General features: G+C 40.1%; 1 protein-coding gene across 1 annotated transcript in view; it reads left to right on the forward strand.

The window, feature by feature from the left end:
• Positions 1–21,246, forward strand: part of LOC104148556 (sodium channel protein type 5 subunit alpha) — a 216,933-nt gene that overhangs the window by 64,148 nt on the left and 131,539 nt on the right. The window contains exons 7-8 of the mRNA XM_068934177.1: positions 1,525–1,755; positions 18,997–19,060. Of these exons, the coding sequence (XP_068790278.1) occupies positions 1,525–1,755; positions 18,997–19,060 (295 nt within the window). The remainder of the gene's footprint in view (positions 1–1,524; positions 1,756–18,996; positions 19,061–21,246) is intronic.

Consider the following 21,246-nt stretch of genomic DNA (forward strand, 5'->3'; position numbering starts at 1 on the left):
TCAATACCACCTAGTTGAATGACCACTTTATAGCCATTACTATCATCCATGGGTTAACCTAAAGGCAACGCCCTATGCAGGAGTATTTTAGGCTGCTGGACTCAGGGAATGCTGAACCTGTTGACCATTCTAGAGGCCATCTTCCTTTAAGAAACTGTGATTTCCCCTGCTCCCTTTTTCAAAAGATTTTTAATCAAGTGCCAAAATGCATTTAACCATCCTAAAACTCCTCAAATACAATTTTATATTATTTTAAATTATACAGCACTAGCTCAGCCTTTGTGGATGGCAAACTCTTGGGGTGAAATTCCAGGGAACTGAGATCTAATGTATATGACCCTATTAAGTGAGCAAACCAACGTGTTTCTGAGTATTGCCCGGGAGAGTTCCCAGTTTTCTCTTTGGATTTCCTTTTTTTCCATTTAATCCATTTTCTCATATTGCTGCCATACTGGTGACACTGATTATCCGAAGCACTCACTACTATTTATTGAGTATTAATTAAATATAAATAGTAAATGAACAGCACAATTGCTGCCAGTGTGCAGTTGATACTAATTTCCTACTACAGCATGCAAGTTGAGAAGGGTATTTTGGGGGGGAAAGAGCAGTTTTTGTCACATTCATAGTGCTCAGTCAGCTCAAGTAGTGCTGATCTCCAGGAATATTTCAAAAGCAAGAAATGCCTTTTGAGAAAACAGAATTATTTATACCTATATATTTATAGGATAACAAACTGAAGTTAGTGTTATGCTGCAAAATACTAGTGAAATTACACGAAAGGGGCGGATTTGTGTGACCTAAGCCTTTGGTTTTTGTAATAAGATGATTCATCTGCACTGGCAGAATATTATAAGCTGATTAACCTTGCCCAGGTATTGTTGGATCCTCAGGTTATTTCACTCAAATAGCTTCCACTGGGGTTTATTTGACTGCCCGTATTATTTGCCTTATTTCTAAGCTCAAATTCCTGTTGCCCTAAGCAAATGAATGGAAAGTAGTGGTTTTAGTCACACAAGGACAGTGAGCAGGGTTTGGTGCTAAAGTATATAAAATAATCAGACAATAAATAGCACTTTCATTCCTTTTCATCTATTTATGTGAGAGATAAAGCTATCAGAATTACCTGAGTGATTTAAAACTAATTCACCTTCTCAAAAGTTAATGAAATTTAGGTTTTATAGGTCTGTTTACTGCAGCTCCATGAAAATATAACAGATGTTTTAATATTTTCTTTAGCCATGATTAATTTTGTTTCTCACTGTTTCTCCATCTGATTCTCTCCCTCCATCTTTAAATAAGTTTTTATTTAAGAGTAATAGTAAGACTCTTTGTCTAAACAAAATTAGGCCAAGCTAAATGTTCATAGTAGCCACTTGTCTCTTGTTTCCGTTGTCAAATTACAAACGCGTTAGAAACCTTTTTGATTTTTACCTTATCTGCAGATTTTCCTCATGAAAAGTAGCTAACTGAAAACTTGGTTCAGCGTCTAAGTCTATAAACTCTTGGCTTTTATTTCCCTAGGACTGAAGACCATTGTAGGTGCACTTATCCAGTCTGTTAAGAAACTTGCTGATGTGATGATCCTGACCGTTTTCTGCTTGAGTGTCTTTGCCCTCATAGGCCTCCAGCTCTTTATGGGCAACTTGCGACACAAGTGTGTCAGGGACTACACCCAATTCAACTCTACCAATGGCACGTTATATTTGGATGGTAGGACGTGGAACAACTCAGATGACTTTCTTAGTGATCCAGGTAAACTCTTTTATTTACTCTGTTAAGTTTTTTTTTTTTTTGGTATTATATCGATCAAAATCTATATGCAAATCAGTGCTGTAAATATGGCTGCATATGCCTACTCCCCCAGCACTGCTTTCTTCACAATGTTGGTATGGTTTCAAAGGTCTAAGCAACATTTTCTAATGTATGTGCTGCCTTTATAATTCATGCTGAAGGTGTATCTAAGACTTTCCTACAAATAGACTGAAGTCCTATCACATCATTGACAATTTTCACAGTTTCAGGGTGTCTCATGACACTTTTCTTGAAGTACCCTTTCCTGAAATCAGGTGATCACATGACAATTTTGATTCTGTATGTGGGTCTGGTTTGCTTGCTGTTTCATCAAGTTGATACACATTTTCTAGCAAAGCTTTAAAATTTGAACTTAAAAGTCTTAAAAAACAAATCAGAGCAATTCAGTATTTATTCATTTGAAAAATCTCAAGGGTATTTTTTTCATGGTGCTAAGGCCTTAACTCATTATCTGGATTAGGCCATCCTGCAGTATCTGGTGCTCTGATGCTTATTATCAAAAGGCTTACTTTCTAGGCCAAAGCAATTTTTAATACTCCAAAGTCTGCTATACTTTGAATTACAATGAAATAGGTTCTCTAAACTCATTTATTAAGATGTACACAAAAAGTGTTTCATGTAAATAAACTTTAGAATGTAAACAAGTAGCCCAGCTATTGTCTTGAGCCTGCTCCAAAACTCTCTGAGTCACCAGGGGTTCCCCACCGACTGCAATGGACATTGGCTCAAATCCTAAGCAATTTAATGATGCTCTTGAGAGAAAGAAGCAGCCAGATTGATGTACCTTGCTAGGAACTCGTGATCAGTGATGACTTTTGGTGTTTTATTTATTTTAAGAAGAATGATCTACATAGTCAAATCATTAACCAGAAATTTGTTTTGATGGAAGTCACATAGAGTCATGGGGTACATCTGCTCTGACGGTATGGACCCCTGAGTCTTCATGCTGGTATCTCTGACCATCTGCACTATGAAACCGCTGAGCCTGATTCCTGGCAGCGCTTTGACTTGACCCAGGGCTCTGCTGAACTCCTTACACAAGGTTGCCTCCAACCCTTGCTTGCTTCTCAGCTTTGTACACCTCTTCAGCCAGTCTACAGAGACTGAGCAAAGGGCAGCCCCGCAATTCCCTACTTGTGATTTTTGACCTTTCTGCTCAGTCCCTCTCTCTGCAGTTTGAGGCAGCGTTGTAAGGAGTGACATTAGACAGGTTTCAGTTGGAAAAAGAAGCTAAATATGCAGAGCTTGTGATGTGGTTGATATGGGATTAATGAAGGGCAGTTCATGAACCTCTGGCTGAATGACAGCCAGCTTCAGGGCCAACTCTGACTGTCAGGTTGTGTGTCTTCCCAGTGCCTCTGTATCATAGCTTCTTGCCAGCTGAAAGGCGAAAGAGTTAGTTAAGTGCTCAGTGCCAGAGCTAACAAACCACGTTGGAGCATGCTGGCCTGTGATGCACCAGCTGACTTGTTGACCCATGTTCTCTGTGCTTCCAGTTTCAAGATGAGTGCCCATGGAGCTAGTAAAGCTATCTCTGCACCTGTGGTGGATTAAAGCACTTTGTGGATCCTCCACCCCCAGATAACCAACAGCTGTTTGAGCTTCTTCTCTCCCTCTCTCACAGAGGCATTAAAAGATACAGTAGTGATGGCTGGAAGTGTAAAGCCCTGAGGTAAAGTGGGAGGGATGAAATGGAGCTGTGAAGATAGTTGGCTTTCTGGGAACAGAAACAGCGAAATGCACCATTGGGTAGTCTCTATACGAGTATAGTTAGTGTCAAGGCCAACTTCAGCATTGCTTTAACTGGGAGGAATTGTACAGATGCTCTAGCATCGCTTGAGCAAGTTTTTTTGTGCAGGGCCAAGGTGGACTTGACTTGGGGAGGGGCAGACGCTCCCGTAAACCTATCTGGTAAATCCAGTAATCGTCACTTATTTTCACTCAAGGAGATTTATCTATTACAAGGATAATCAGTTTGGTGAGATAATGGATTAAACTGAATTACAGTTTGACCATGCGGTATTAATAGCAAGTAATAATATCAATGACTCTTTTCATGTTTTCGTAGTATCTGAAAATAAAGATATGGTGTATTATGGCAAATATCAATCAATTACGGAGGATGGACAAGAAAGATTTAAATAGTTCAAATATTGAACCAGTGCAAAAGGCCACTGAAGAACAAGAAGAAAAGCAGATTTGTAGGAAAAATGTACTGACATCTGAACAGGAATAACAAGTGGTCCTAGAAAAGCTGGAGAAGGTGGCTCAGCAATTAGGCTAGGAAGAACAATATCAAGTAGAATTTTCTTTTAATGTTGACAATTGCACTAATGCAATTCAGAAATGGAGGGACTGGTTCATTTTGTAACTAGATGGGATAGGTGCTTTCTGTTTCATTCTGCATGAGTATTATGATGAAATGAAGTGACTGTTTAACACAGAAGTACTGACCACAGTTTAATAACAGTTTGAATTTCAAGTACTGGAGGGAATTAAGCAGTACGTACAGTTTAAATTTAAAGTGTACACAGACCAAATTAGATAGAAAGAGGAATATGTTAAGAAATGAAATAGTGTCAGTGTTTATTTTGGAGAAGAACTAGAGAAGAAGATTGGCCAACCTATTGAGATAGTGGAGTTCTTTCAAAGGGAGCATAGACAATTACAAAAGTTCCTTGGAGACTTCAAAAACAATACGACTGAGTCACTTAGTTTGGAGCCGGAATAGTAAGCTAAAGAGCCAGAAAGCAAAAACTGGAAGTACTGTCAGAGATTCATAACAATAATATAAAAAAGAGGATTCAAAATAGAAAAAAAAGAGAATGTGAAGAAGTACAGCAGCGAAAAACACTCAGAAGCAAAAATGGAAAAATGAATTGTTAATGCTATTATCAGGGCACCAAAAAAGAGAATTAAAAGGGGTTATATGCCAGTTCTACTACTCTTCAAGAGCAAAAGTTTGCTCTGGATTCTCTGAGAGAGATTTTAATGTTTCAAAAGATGGGGAGAGCCTCTGAAATGCATCAACTTCCTCTTATGCCTTTGAACCTTTTTTGCATGAATGAAAAAACAGAACTGGTGGAACTCCTTAAAAGGGTAATACAGTAAGGAATTGTCTGTTATTGCAGAGGAAATAGCTGAGAGACTTTAGTCATGATGTGCAAAGAAAGATAAGAACTCAGAATTCAGTTTTTACGAGCCCCTTCTAGCTTTAGATAACTGTGTGCTACAGGCACAGGAGATGTTCTACTTCTGTAGAAGCCTTGGGATGAGCCTCCAGCTCTGGTTTTCTGTTCCAAGGTGGCATGGTATCTGGACTAAATAGTAAGCCATCTCCTTAGTTTATCTCAGTTACCCAGGCAAGGAATCTTTTCTCATCTGCCTTCCCAACCCCCTTGTTTTGATTTTGTGGAAGGGGAAAAAGGTCAATTTATAAACTTTGGGTCATCAGGCTGAACCAAAATCATGTGGTAACACCTGTTTTTTGGTTGACCTTTGAGGAAACCTCCACCATACCCCAAAATACAGAAACTCGACGCCTTGGCTACCCACTCAAGACTCGCATGTGCTTTCCTAATCTATGGCTGCGGTCACAAGTGCCATCTTGGCTGATGGCACAGGTACTGTCCTGCCCCTCTGATACCTGCCTCCACCACCAGCAAAGCCAGCATAATAGCACCAGCAGTGGTGGTGCCAGGAACTGCAATGGCAAAAGAAAATTATCTTTCTCCTAAATTTGGTCAAAAAATATACTTGGTCCATTTTTGTGCATGATGGATCTATAGCCCGTTAGCCCCTGCCTCCTTCGCTTTCTGCCCTTTGGCTGTTATTTAGTCTTTCTTACATGGGCTTGTTCAATCCTATATTGTTTTGTTTCATCACCCTTGGGCTCCTGTCCAGGGATGACTGGGCCCTATTCTTTCTGTTATCTTTTATGTGCAAAGTTTCTGATGTTATTGAGATGATTTTGACATCAAGATGTCAGAGAAAGCTAGCGTTCACCTTATAGCTCTTCAAGTATATCTTTTGCCATAAGGAAGTGCCCATTCTGTTCAGGTCCTAACCAAATTGTGATGAGCAGAAGTTCCTAACAGAGATCTCCAAGCCCTGTGCCCATGATGGTGGACCCTACTCTGTGACTGGAGCACTAGTCCTTCTGCCCACCTGGTGACCCCATCTGCAACAGCAGTGCATGGCACTGGGAGATTACTTCAGGCATAGATGAGGTTCTAATTTCTTAATCCAGACTCTTCATTCATGGTCTTTGGATTCATACCAGTCCCCACAGCCTCCAGACAGATACTCAAAAGAAAATAAGGAAAAAAAGAAAAACAGCTTATGTCTGCACCCAGACACCGGTTCCTATGGCTCCTTCAGTATCAAACCTACTCTCAGTGCCACTCATCCCCACAGCCATGGTTATGGAGGGTTTGCTAGATGCTCTTTCCTGCTTATTATATCCTCTATAACTGGTTCTTAGCAACTCTATATTGGAGCACCTGGTCTTAGTACTGCAGCGTGTCTGCCCTGTCTTCCCATCTGCGGATGCACCAAAATCATTTTCCTATTCAACCTAAAAGATATAGCCGTACTGCCAAATAAAAGATAGCTAGAGAAAGATGCCTGATCCTGAGGCTACATGGTGCAGAACAGTTTTTGTCCAAATAGCTTCCTGGAGAGCAATCTGATTATGTTTGCACAACATAGAACTTTGCCTTGTGTCTCCTTTGAGCCCCATGTTGTATGCAGGTGTCCATCTGAAATGATGTGTGCTGTGTTGCAGTCCATTAAGGTGATATTGTTATGACGTAAAACTGAAGTCATGTCCTGGGATATAAAATGAGATTTTGTGAATGTGTTTGAGAAGTTGGAGCACTGTGGGAAGGCTCTGTAGGGTAGAGAGAATTAAACCTGATGCAGTACTGTCACCAGAACTGTGCCTGAGCTGTCTAGGAGAGACCTTGCTTGAGTAGGCCAAAGCAGAACTGTGGAGTGAGCAGATGATAAAACTGCGCAGGTGATTGTGGTCAAGATCTTGAGCTGACTCCTTTGTTCATCAGTGTAGACCCATCCGAAGGAAAAACCATCCCTGGAGTCCATCTCCAGCACAGAGTTCAACTTTAGATTCCTCTCGGAGCTCTTCCTCCCTGGTTCAAAGCTCTTCCCCAGAGTCTACACCTCCTTAGGGGAGAGGACCTCTGCAGGAACCACAAACATTTGGGGGATCATCTTTCCTTATTGCTACTAGAGAAAACTGATACTGAGGTATGCAACACTGAGCAAGGTCTTTAAGATAATGCTACCAGGACACCCAGATCCCATGTGTTCTAGTATCCTGGATCACTGTGGTGCATGTATCAGAGACAGTAAGTAGCTGGCACTGAGGGATAGGATAGAAGCAGACGTTGGGTACTGCAGCTTATCTTCTTGTTCCTCGCAGGATTTCTCACATAAAGGACTAGTTCCACCCCTGGGCTCTCTCCAGGTTAAATAATTTTACTCTGCTTCCCAGAATCTGGAGTCTACTGGAGAAAAGTCTGTGGAACCAGTGCAGGACCTGCTACATATTTCATGTTGTCATATTATGCTTCTTTGCATATATCTCAGATGCTCCTGGACTCAGCTCATTTACTCTGATGGACTTTCTTTCCTGTTGTAGGACCACCAGGAAGAGATCTAAGTTTCATACAAACTAAGGATTTCCCACCTATTTTACTCAACACTGCTCATTCCTTCTGTTGTTTTAATGGCTCCTGCAGTTGGAGGAAATGCCAGGCAACTTAGTAAAGCAAGAGACAGAGGCCATGTGTCTGGGATTCTGTGGGAAAAAGGAGACTGAGAAATCTCTTCCATTTAGGTTCATGAATTGCTAAGTCATAGTTTTTATACAGCATACAATAGTCCCATTAAATGGTCCTGCCCTGACCGTCGAGAAAGGGGCTTTCTCTGCATTGTCATTAACGGTCTAATTCTGTGATAGTAGCTTCATCTAACCTACTGCAGGTGCCTCTGATTTCTCAATTTACCTCCTGGTCACAGCTGTCGTGGTAAGGTGAAATAGCTGCTTCGTCTCTTCTCAGCTCACAGTAAAGATGCAGACTGAAAATCTACCTTTTGATGAGTCAAGTCTATTTCAGGTTAAAGAAGAGAATTTTTTTATTCTTTCAATTAATTTAAGTGACTAGTTCTTCACAATACCTACGCCAAACTCTAAAGCTTGTTTTGGTCTTTCTTACCGGGAAAGTTATCCCACTCTGGTTTTGCCTCAAATGAATAATGCTTTCAATTGCAAACTGGGGATGGGGGATGTTAGTGCAAGGAAGATTCTGGCAAAACTAGTTTCCCAGCCTCCTCAGCAGGAGTACTCTGTGCCTGTATGAGGGGAGTGTGGGAGGCAGGATGATTGAAGTGTGTCGATAGAATTAGTGTAAAAAAAAAAACTCTTGAAGTCAAGTGCCAATGGCATAGTCCACCCAAAGTTAACATGGACGCACGGCTAGTTCATCTGGGAAAAACTGGCAAGTAACTTTTTCATATCTGCGATAAGGGGCTGCAATCAGTAAGTCCATGAAGGATTATTTGCAGATATTAACCATGACAAACAGAGGAAATCAAACTTGTAGATGCAGCAGTGATCATGTATAAAAATGGAAGAAAGAAAAAAAAAAGTACAAAATAGTGATAGTTTACATTCACAGCAGTATGTAACCAAATTGTTGAGCTGTCAGCTACTTTTACGAGCTCTTTTAACAGCTTAGAAGTACCAGATGACTGGAAAAACTGTGATCATAGTTCCAGTACTTAACAAAGATTTCTAGGAAAGCAGCGGCAAATAACATGCTTAAAGGCTGTCTTAGGAAAAGGTTGTGGTGTCTAAATTCAAGATGTATCTGATGAAGTGAAGCTTTATGAATGTGCGAGTCAGAGTGGATTGAAAGGTATATGATGTCAGACATGTCACTAATTTAGAGAGAGAAAAAGATGTACCAATGGACTGAATGTAATTGATTCACATGGCTGATGACTGTAGACTCTTTAACGTAATTTATGTATTTCATTACTAAAATGGATTATTGACTAGTCGGTAAGTAGGAATTTGAGATTAAATAGTTTATTAGTTTGTAAAGCAAGATGTAGTGTGAGTGCTGAGTGCTTGAGAAAAAAACTTTAAAAATATTAAAAATATTACAAAATCACTTCTGAAATGGTAGTCTCAAAACGCAATATTTTATTTTTTAAACTATTTTTGAGTACTCTACTTAAGAAACTCTGAAAGAGTCTTGTTTTCAAACAGTGATGTTTATACTTTTTTGCAAAATCAGGACCTTGTAAGGTGAAATGAAAAATCTATAATTTCTTTTAGATAATACTGCCCAGGATGTTGAAATGAAAACTGGAACGTGAAGAAGTTATCAGCCTTTTACTGGGAGGACTAAACTGCCATTTTTATAGCTCAACACAGGACTTTTCAAGGATCTTACTTGTCTTTTTCCAGACTACTTTCTGGCATTCATTTCTTGACAGCAATTTTTTCTCTTCTTCTGAAGCCAAACTGTGTAGTTACCAAAGGTCTGAAACAAAAGGTTAATTTAAAAAAAAAAAAAAAAAAGATAAAGTTGAATGTAACATCTGCGTTATCATCTTCAGTTAGACCTAGAAGACTGCTTCAGATTCCGTATTTAGAGAGGTGTATAAATGTGTTAACTTTAGGTCTAGGGCTCAGGGTTCCTAGGTGACCAGTCTTTGCAGCTTCCAATTACATCCAACAGCGCAATAGAAGTGATTTGGAGAAGGAACCTTCTGAGGTGGCCTCTGGAGGAGCCTGCTTCATTTTCTACCCCTTAATTGGACTAGGCAACCCAGGTAAATCTAGCTAACCCAGCCAAGGTAGTCTGACTGCTCAGAGCTAGTCAAACAGGAGCGGTTCTAGATCATTAGCCAACCTGAAATAATCCTAGAGTCATTTCACATCATCCTCTTTGATGTCCTAGATGTAATGCACTACTGAAATGAATGGGCATGAATGTTGTGAGACATATATAGATATGTGTATATATAAAACTATATATTTGTGCATGTGTATATATAAAAATATGCATATATGTATACATATATTTGTGTGCACGTGCATATGTATCTCCCGAGCCTGATTATTAGCTGTATCTGACAGATTGCTTCATTTCTGGTTTCAGAACCATTGAAATGGAGCTGTATGAACGTATTGTGTAGAACTATATGATCATGAGGCTAAATAGAAAAGAGAGATGTATAAATCAGATGATAAATATAGTAAGTTTGGGGAGAGATGAAGTGTTTGAGGTGTCCTTTGAGGTGGTGATAGAAGACAGGGAATTTTTAATGAGTAATTATGGAGGTGGGAGGAAAGAGGAAAGCGATAAATCACGTTGAGATTGGAATAGGTGTTTTATTGTATGTATGATTGTATTTGAACTAATACTTAAGATAAAGAACTTCTCCAGGCTTTCAGACTGTGCTTATCAGTGTGGAATCTATTCATGTTGCTCCACAGCTGATTGTAAATATTATGGCTTTGTTAGGGTGCAGTGATCTTTTGCTAAATAGCTTCATAAATGCTCAAATGTTAATTCTGTGATGTGTTATTAATTGGGTTCTGTACCTATGTACTTTAGTATTTTAAGCTGCATAGAAAGAGAAAGGCCCAAGAGATGCAGTGCAAGGATCAGAGAAACGTAGGAATTGGTACCATTGTATCCAACACAATCTTTTCCCTACAATTCAGTATGAATTTTTTGTCCTTACGGTGGAAGAGCAAGTTCCTAATCTTCAAACAGTTTGTAAAACAGAAGTCCATGTGTACCCTAGATACTTTTCTTTAGCTGTTATCACTGCATTACTTAACACTCACTCTAGAAGGAGAAATCCACCTGAGGAAAGATCTGTCGTAGAGGAATAAAACTACCTTTCCAGAATTTTTCTGCACCTTCAAATTGTTCATAAAACACTGAAGTAATAAAACACTTGACTCGCACAGTATGGTTCAAAGAGGTATTTGAAAGGGCCTGGTCCGTGCCCTTTGAAACCTCTCCATGGACTTCTGCTGGCCTTAAGCTTAGCAATAATCTATCTTGGAAACTGAGCTAGCTCCTGCTCTTAACTCCAAACAGCCCATCTAGGTGCGCAGTCAGCCCACTGGCAGGGAACAATTTAGAAACTGCTTTTCCTTATTGCAGTAGTTTTAAGGATTAAATAAAGGACTATTTTATCCTTTATTGTAAAGCTCTTACTTTTCATCAATACTGAATTCGCCCTACTGAGATGAAGATGAAGTGTGGGAATTGCCAGGCTCAGTCTGACCTAAGCCTACCTAGAGTCTATGTCATAGAGCATCCCCATACACTATAGAAGAAAGTAGTACAGCTTGAAGTATACGTACTTTTCCAAATTTCTATTAGCTTAACTATCTCTGGGTATCCTTATCTACATAAGCAACAAATCTCTCTGAATGCTTTGGCCAAAGGGACAGCCTGCAGCAGTAACTGCAGGAGGTGAAATGACAAGTGCAGTGAAAAAATATTTCCTTTATCTTTAGTTTTGCGTTTTCCTTTTTTCATTTTCTTGGGGCAAAAAAACATATTGTTATCTCATTCTGTGTCTGGGAGCACACAAAGCTTCCTGTTCTCATTTTCTAGAATGCATGCTATTTTTGACTCTGGTAGTCACCTCTTTTCTAAGATAAAAGATCTCAATTTTTTCAATTGTTCTTCATATTAAAATTTTCCCAATCATTCTCATTACCCACTTTTCAATACACTCTGATCCTGCAGTTACCCTACTGAAAGCAATGTTGTGCACTATCTTCCAGATAAGACAAACCACTGATTTATAAGTTTGCACATTTTTTTTTCTCTGTATGGCCCTGCATCCAGTTCCTCATGCATCTCAGTACTATACTTTTCTTTAATCACAGCCTCACGTTAAATAAAAGCGTTGACTGAGAGTCCATAAAACCACCCATATCTCTTACCTGAACTGAGATAGGAAATTTAGAACCTGAGAAGGCTGTGGGTAGTTCAGATTTTCTCCTTCTCTTTGTCTTAATTCACATATTTACAACAGAATATCCCATTCTGCATTTCACTACTCATTCTCTCAGTAGAACAGGCCTCTCTAATGTTCCTCATTCAGTCCTGGTCTTGGACTCGATTTACCTGGAAAATAATGTTATATCAGTAGATTTTTGTCACCTCTCTGCTCACTCTCTCTTTCCTTTCTACTTATAAATGTAATAAACTCATGCAGACGCAGTCCTCTGTTAACCTTCCGAGATACTATACATTGACTTTTCATCCTTAACCTTTGTGTTCTACCTCTCAGTCAGTTTTTGATCCAATTCATTTGTTTTCTTTTTACCATAGTACAAGTTGGAGTGTTTTGGGGGAGTTTAAGCATCTGTCTATGATCATAAATGCATTCAGGCCTTGTAGCAGCTTTTAATTTGAGTTTCATTGTGTGAAATGTATCAAAAAGAGCCTTCTACAAAACTTCCAAAGAGCACACTTAAGCATTTTTGTCTTTATTGATGTGAAGCATATGTCTAAACAAGTGACGCTAAATATGCTTTTAGTTATGCACTATATAGCCTACAGTTCTTAAGGTGGAGTCCTGTGTGACTGATCAGCCACAGAGATGTGGAATGAGATTATTTGAAGATCATTAAAAGTCAGCATGTATATTTATTACTAGTCCTTGTCTCCTGTCTCATCTTCCCCATCATGGAGACACGGGGTGGTGTAATGCAGTGGGAGGCATTTTGAGACCTCAGGAACTCAGCACGGTCCCCAATCCAATTTGGCAGCCCTGGCAGAGGGTCTAAATTCTCCACTTCCCCTCTGGCCTGCAGCTCCAAATTTTCCTAACATGCTTTTCCTTCTCTCAGCCCTTTCTAGCAGGATCTCCTCTAGATATTGAGGATCTCTGAAGCTTTTAGCTCTGTACTAGTGCACCGAATCTATTGATTTGATAGTTTTTAGTGACTTTTCCTTGAAAAGGGGAAAACCTATGTTATCAAAATGGGTCAAATTCTTTTCTATGGATGTATGGAAATTACATCCTGGGCTTGTGTTGAGCATGGGGGGGCAGCAGTGCTGCTCTGACAGTAGCCTACCAGTGGCATTCGAGCAGAAGGAAACCAGTTTCCCCCAGAAGCTTGCTGTGTTTTTCCCTAGGACCTCCTCCAGCCCCTCCATATTTTGTGCAGGCCAGCTGTTGCCCAGAGAAGTCCCCTGAATTCAAGGCTCTGTAGCTACCATGATGTCCTATACAAGCCCATTTTGCATATAAGACCTTCAGAAGAAGTTGGCCACTTGGCCTCTGCCACCCACCTCACGTCCTCACGATTAACTCCTCGTATTGCTTTCTTATGTGAAGTTTGGAAAATGTCATTAGCCCCAGTTACAGGGGTCAGGTGGCAGGAGATGGGATGGAAAGAGGTGCCCGGAGGAGCATGAGGGAAGGAGATGCCTGAATGAGAAGCCATAGGGGAGAGCAGGGCACCCCAAAGCCAGCAGCACCAGCCAGAAGGAAGGACATCAGAAAATGCCAGGGGAGAGGAGAGGCACATCCTCTGTCAGAGGGTGAGCAACAGAAGAATAACTGATTATTATAATTATTTGCAACCTCTTTTAGCGGGAAAGAACTGACTGGCGGTGCCATTTATTCCCAAGCATTCTTTCCTAATAATACCCTTAATACAGCATGTTCCATTGCTTTTGTGAGAGGCATGTTTTTCATCTTCAAACTCAATTTCGTTTATTAGAGATTTCACTGCATGTGACACAGTGTGCACACAGCAAGTGCAGTAAGGATTCATTTTAATTATTATATATTACCAGGAGGTACAATGTGTTTGTGCCGGTGGGCAAAAGGGGGAGGAGGGGGTGTTATCTATTTTGTTTCTGTGTCACATATCGCAACTCTAAGATGATGGGGCTTTCTGAATTGCATTTTAAATTTGGAATATGGACATTTGGTGGCTGTCAGTGCTCTGTGCCAGCAGTAGTGCAGGGAGAAACTAGCATGCACCCATGTGGCTGGAATAAATAGTCCAAGATAACAGACACCTCTCTGAAGTTTTTGTTAGAAAGTCAGCCAGAGGACTCTGCTCTGGGCAGTGACTAATGATATGTGAATGCTGCTCATTATGCAAGTGTGCTAATATATTTATATTTTCAAATCAGAATGAACTGAATGAGTTGCAAGATGAAACAAAGCATTATTTGATTTGGGTCTTATAAGGAGGAACAGAAGCTTGACTCAGGAACTGTACATTATAAGCTGACACTAACCATTTTCATTTTTCTGAACTGCGAAACATATAACTTTCCTTTGGCTGGAAACGAAGAGGACTTTCTACCCTGCAGCTGTGCGTACACAACTGGCTTTCTGTTGAGTGGTGTAATGTAGGTGTGGAAAGTGTAACCTCGAGCATAATTTTAATTGGAATAAATTATCTCTTTTTCAGGAAGTTTACAGAAGTTTGGCTTTTTTTTTTTTTAAGCTTGGCAGGTGGAGCCATTTGCTCAGATAACTCTACTAGTACTTGGCTAGTTACCTTATCCTGTGCATTGCATGCTGCATTAGCTGCGGAAAGGAACAGTGTGGAAACTGGAAAGATATTGATACTTTGGAAAAGTGTAGAATGAAGCAACGCATGGTGTTATCTGAAAGGCAACATACTGATGTATGCTTATCTTCCTAGCACTGTTGCAAGTGTAAGCTTTAAGGTACCACTAACAGACATAGTTATATTAGGGCTCCTATCAAGCCTCTTGGTGTCCCTGGGAATCCAGGAGCTCTGAGGATGTGGGAGAGATTAGATTTGCAAGGGGGGATATTTTGATGCTCGGACTAGAGCAGTTGGGAGCTAAGGGGCCATTGCAATTCCTGAAATTCTCAGTCTCAGTTATGCCAGCGCCAAGCCAGTAAAGCCTTATCCAATTCAATCACTCAAAGTTAAAGTGAATGTAACTGAGAGCTGGATTAGTGGCCGTTATTGCTTGGACTGTGTTTAGTATTAGGTCCCTTTGCTGGTGAAGGGGAAGAGCAGACATTTCCCTCCTCCATAGTCATCATGTTTTGCTATCTGGGCTCTGTGTCACATCTAAAGGCAACAACAAACAGCAGCAGTGGCTCTGCCAAATGATAATGTAGGTATAACGTAACGTGTAACAAGTATGCTGACTAATACCTGTTATTAACCCTTGTCTGCCAAACAATTAAGGTAATTCATTACACAGTGTTAACTCTGATGCTACAGCTGTTTTAATGTTAGATAACGTCAACGCCCAGGAAGATGTAATATGCTGTAGATGGATGTAAACCGCTACTATTTTCCATTTAACGAGCACAAGTTCTAGCTGCGGTGAGGTTATGGCAGCGTGAGGGTCGCTGGACCCAGCACCCAGCCAGGGACGCGGGCTTGGGCCAAGCCTTTGCTGTTACCGGTGCTTGAGCCACCTTGGCCAAAGCAGTTGCTGGTATCCCACTTTTCTTTGCAGGCAGAAAATGCTGTGAGCAAGTAATAACCTGGTTGTGAACGCTCACTTTGCAGGTTTGTTTTATTGAATTCTGTATCTCTAAAGTGCAAGCCCTAGGAAGACAACATCGACATTTGGATACATAGTGCACCTATTTTTTGGCAACAAAAGGTAATACTAAGTCAGGAGCTATGGGGATATGGGGGTCTTAGTATGTTTTTATAGGGCTCAGACTTGATACAAACGTGCGTATGTTTTGGAGAAGATAGCATCTGGTTATTGGAAAATACATTTCTGTTGAATTTTTGACTACTGAGTCCTGTCAGGAAATGTTTCATGTTACTGAAAAATAGATAAATTTATCTGGCATCAGTGGAGTAAATAATGTTGGACCAACCAGAAACTGATATGCAGCTAGTATTATTCGGAGCATTTTTTTTTTTATTTGAATATGATCAGGTAGTTATCTTGCTCTATAAATTCCTGTAGGAAAGTTCCTAAAAGGCATCTTATGCACCATAACTTTGACATCAACGTTTTAGTAAAACATGTAGAAAAATATCAACCTTTCACTTGAAAAAAAAAGTCCTATTGTGTAAAGGTTATATATACACATGCATGCCTGCAAACTTAATTGTTTTAGCTTAATTTTACTTAAAACGTTGAAAAAAAAAATCATAAGAATGTTTTCTATTTTACGTTTTCTCTACTCTCTTCTTTTCCTGTTTTGTTTCCTACTCTTGCCAACTAACAAGCAGAGAAATTTAAGTGAAAGAAACAAGAAAACAAAAAAAATCAAACCAAGACAATGAAAAAATCATGGCTTTTTTCATAAGATATTTATTGGTTCATAAGATATTTATTGGTTTATTTATTGGAACGGTCTATACTTCAGAAGTAAACTCCTAATGTAAATGAAAAAGGAGTTTTATGCTCTTTCTTCATGTTAGAGTTGACTGGTAGGAAGCTGAGGCCATGCTTTAACATGGTACTGAGGTAGCTTGTTCTAAAAGCAAGAGCCAGGGCTGGGTCTTAAAAGACCTCTGATTCCCTCGTATGCCTGACAGAAGTCCAAACCAGCTTGCTCTGAATGACAAAATGATTGTTGGGCGCATTTTTGATAATACAGCAATTTTCCTCCTCAGGCATAATACTCTAGCCCACCTCTCCCCCCCCCCATTTATCAGTAGGGAATCAGTAATTCAACTCATCTTCAGACTGAAGTTTGGCAAGGTCACTGTGAGATGACCTTGCGCAGTCGCAGACTCCACAGCGTAGATGTGGAGCTCTCTCCCAGCAGCATCTGAGCACTGATTCCTCAGCATGTATCTCACAGAGCTCTCTGGCACCTACTATATTGCTTGTTTTAGAAATGTAAATGTTTAAGTCAGCAGCAGACGACAGAGTTTTGTGTGTTCTTGAAAGCTCACCCACACTACTATTTCTTGCTTGTACACACATCTCCCCGCCTTCCTTACTTCTGTGCTTTGAATCTGCGCTCTTCTCCTGGTTCAGCTGACCATGAGCTGTTGGTTGAGTCTTTAAGGGACTGTCACTGTGCTCCAGGCCTGCAGTCACACCTAGAAGAAAGAGGTCAACATATAGTGATGAACAGTTGTACACCATCACTCAGGGACTTGAAGCAAAAAATATAAGCAAGAAGACAAGACAAGCTTAAGGCATAGAAATCATAGCTAGAGATGTAATGAATTCAAGGATTCAGGTTTAAATCAGGTCTGGACTCCTTGTTAGATGGATGGCATCATTCAACCAGAAGCCGTGGTGTTCTGCAGGAGTTACTGGGTGAAATTTTAAAGTCTTCCTGTGCAGCAGATCAGCTTAAAGAACCTCTATGATCCTCCTGGTCTTAGCATTTAAAGTATGCAAGGTTGTAATTTCCAGGGAGTTGTGTATGTTTGGAAAGTTCAGGGTACCCCATGTAGTGATATCATCTCAACAAGGTGCAAAACATCTGCAGTTGATTGTCTAGCTCTATTTTCTATGGCATGGTTGTGCCATATTTCCTCCTTATCCAAGAGGCTGATGGGTTTATATCACTAGCTGTACATATCTCAGATAAGATACCATCTGTCCTGAGAACAGCAGACGTCTTTCACCAGCAGAACTGGGAGGGTGATAGCACATGTAACTCCTCCTCCCCCTCTCTGTGGAGATGGTTCATAGATCTTAAGCTATATCAAATACCTTTGTGGTGCTGTCAGTCAAGATGTCTAGATAGAAAGACCATTTGTAAGATAAAGTGGAAAAGTGTACAGTCTGAGCAGGATATACACTGTGATGACTTGTGAACACCATCACATGCCCTCGTAACCACAAAGCTCATAGACAGTAATTCCCTCTTGGCATGCATCAGGGCAGGGCTTTTCCACTGCTCACAGCTTACTCAGAAAGCCACAGCACATCTGTTCGATGACTTGAGCCACTGAGCATTCTTCACATAGCCTGCCTGGATAAGCTGTCACTCTTGATTTTTAAAACATTTCACAACATAGGGTTAGCCTAGAATGGAGAACCTCTTTTGAGCATCATCTGCAGAGGCCCCTCTGCTCACAAACACATGCTGCGTAAGGCTGCCACCATGATGTCCTATGTCAACAGAGCGTCATGTCCTGCTGCAAAAGCACACCAGTGTATCTACCCTCTATCAGTAAGGTTCTGGCCTCTGCCTTGCATTTATGTTTGTAAATCAAAGCTTTTATCTTCTTTTCTGTGCTGCTCTTCAGGTTTTAGAGATGCTCCTTAGAATATTTCTTTTCTTCAGACCCTCTCTTTTTAACTGTTTTTGGTAATCTTTTTGAGAAGTTGACCTCCTGTTCTGTTTCTCTGAATTTTAGACGACTTTGTTGGCTGGGGGATAGGAGAGGCAGTGTGTACACAAAGTCTCTCATTAGCCTGGGGATGCTAATTTCCTTAAGTCTCATTGACAGTCAACCAGGGAATGATCCAGAGCACTTAAATTTAGCTTGCTGCTCTCAGTCTCCCTCGAGAAGTTTCTGTCGCTCTCCATTGGCATTATGGATAGCTGCATAGATAAACATTTGAATTTATGAATACTTCCTTGTTTGTTTGATCTTTAAAAGGGTATATTTTTATGTTTCTTTTGCTTTTTACTGTCTATTTCCAGTGCTGAACAGAATCTCTCAAATCGAGGGAACGGGATGCCTTTTTAATATTATTACATTTTATCTTATAGTTGGTTACATTTTTACTCTACAAGTCAAGAATTTCTGTCATAAACTTCAATTAATATCTCATTTATTTAGAGTCTAAAAGTTAATGGATGTATTGGTTTGACTAGGCATTGCTATACTGAATTCAGTAGCATCACTCTCATTTATGGTAGCTAGAAACATGCCTATATGGTGTTTCCTTAAAAGGTGTCTACACCCTGCTGCCACCTTATTAAACAGGTCGGTTTTTGAATACAAAAGGCAACTACTTAAACAGCTTTGAAAAGATATATTTATTTTTTACAACTCAGGAAAGTTAAAATTAGAAAAATAAGGCAAAAGCATTGAATTCATCAGATCTCTCAATTACTACCCCTATTGTATGTGGATTGGTTGGTGAATAATATTTGTGAATGTTATCATTTTGGGAAAGTACTTGTTAAAAAGCAGTTTCTTCATTTCTGTTGCAGTGAACTACTTCATAAAAAATGGTACAGAAGATGTGTTACTTTGTGGCAATAGCACTGATGCTGGGTAAGTGCTTTAAAAATATCTTCACTTCTGTTTTATTTTTTTGCCACATTTTCTTTCAGTTCTGTCCACTTCTCACCAGCACGAAGTAAACATTTCAACTTACTGTTGTCAGTAATAATAGGAGAAAAGATAATGACAATATTATGCATAGTAAAACGATTTTCTGAACAGCAGGGAAGGAAAGTTTATGAGTGTCACTTATTCAGAGCTAAAATCTTTACAGGCATTCCTACAGCTCTTGCTCAATGCATTTAATTTTCTCCTTAAAAAAGCAGTGAAAACTAAGTAATGCTTTGGCTAAGTGGAGAGTATTTTAAAGGAAATTGAAGATGAAAGGAAACAGAAAAGCTAGGGGATCTAGACTGATGATGAATTCTCGGCTTTTGGCAAAGGAGGATGAACAAATTAACAAACACAAGCCTCTCATTAGTCCCCAAACCAACGTGCCTTTGAAGGAGGCAAGGCACATATTCTTGAGCTGTGATCTTGAGCTGTTTGTGCATAATTTGTGTAGACTACGTGTGTTTCATTTTCTTACAGCATAGGCAGTGAAGAGACCCAGAATAATTGCTGTAGTATACTGACTTACTCTACGTAAAGAACTTCCTTCATGTCCTCAGCACCTGTAGATACAAACTGTTCCTTCTGCATCCAGTCCTCAGCCTCCAAGCGCGTTGCCTGGGTGCATGATTAGACCTGGCAGGTTCTTGTGATGTTGAGGGAAAAGGAAGAGGTGATCTGGGAAGAGAAGAGATGGGATGTCCTGTGGGCCAGAGGAGATTATAATCCATGCAGAGATTCTCGGCTGCCAGCAGTTGTAGGAGAAGGACAAAAGGAAACCTTAGACTGGTGGGATGGATGAGCTTTTGATCTAAGTGTGAGACCACATTTGAACAAAGGGGTGGAGGCAAGGGCTTTTTTCAGGTTATGGAAGAAGGTGAAATGATTTAGTTTTTTACGACAATGCTTTGAGTTAGTGGCATTAAATGCAAATGAGTGACAAAAAATAGGGATTAAATTAAGGAGAACTTAGTGTGAAAACAGGTGTACCTGCACAAGGACACAGTACACAGATGAAGGGAAGAAAAAATATAAACTTGTTTGTGGTCAGGACTGAGAGAAAAGCCATGGGGTGCCAGAGAGAGAAGCTTTGCTTTCTGCTGCCACTGCCTATATCTGTATTTACATAAAACAAAGGATAAACTGAAGTGTCAGCCTTCCCTCTGCATGTCTTGCATGTCTGATCTGTATTGCCAGTCTAATTTAGACTGTAAGCTCCTTGGGCAGAGGGCCATGCTTTCCTCTTTGTTTGTTCCAAGGAAGGTACAATGTCAGCATTCATTAATTAAGTGCTTTGTTGATTGTAATACATTGCATTTATCCAGGCTCAGGCTGGACTCCAAGCCTACTGGGATATTTCCCGGGGATCCCAGGATTTGGCAGTCTACCTATGGCAGCGGACTTCAGCCTTTGCTAGCCTGTTGACAATAATATTGAGCAAGAAACGTTCAACGTGGGAACAATATGTCACACATCATGAAATATTGTACATTGTTCTCCCTGATGACCTGAACTGTGATGGTGGCAGGCTGCTAATGTCACGAGCAATGTCAAAAGGGCTCATTTTGTTATGGGTACCTTGTGAGTCATCACTGAAGGACCACTACTCTAGAATTACCCAAATGATGGAAGGATATATGGATTTAAGGGTTGGATTCCAGCAAGATATATTAGCAAAACTAGCCTTGTTTTCTTCCTTAGAAAGTGAATAAATTGCAATGTGTCAGCAAAAAGTTCTGCTTATAGCAAGCCTCCCATGGAGGATCTAAGTTTGTGAGAGAGTCACAGCCTGAAATAGCCAGAAAATAACTTCTAGACCGCCATGAAGAGGAAAATGTCACCCTCAGGCCCAGAATCCTAGCACTTGTTTTGATAGATATATCAAAGTTATCAATGTTTGCACCATTAAGGACAAACGATTTTCCTGTTGCTCATCTGCTCTTTCCTCTTGTTTCTTGCTGATTTAGATTCATATTTCATACCAGAGGTTAAGGGTTGGTTTTAAATGCCTAAGAATGGGAACAAGCACCCATACTGTTCTTTAGCGCAGGGTTGGAAAGTGTTGTCTCATCGGCTGTACCTTTCACTGAGTCCCTGCCTATCATCCGCTCCCATTATTTGAAGAA

This window comes from Struthio camelus, chromosome 2 (assembly GCF_040807025.1).
Source record: "Struthio camelus isolate bStrCam1 chromosome 2, bStrCam1.hap1, whole genome shotgun sequence".
Taxonomy (NCBI): Eukaryota; Metazoa; Chordata; class Aves; order Struthioniformes; family Struthionidae; genus Struthio; species Struthio camelus.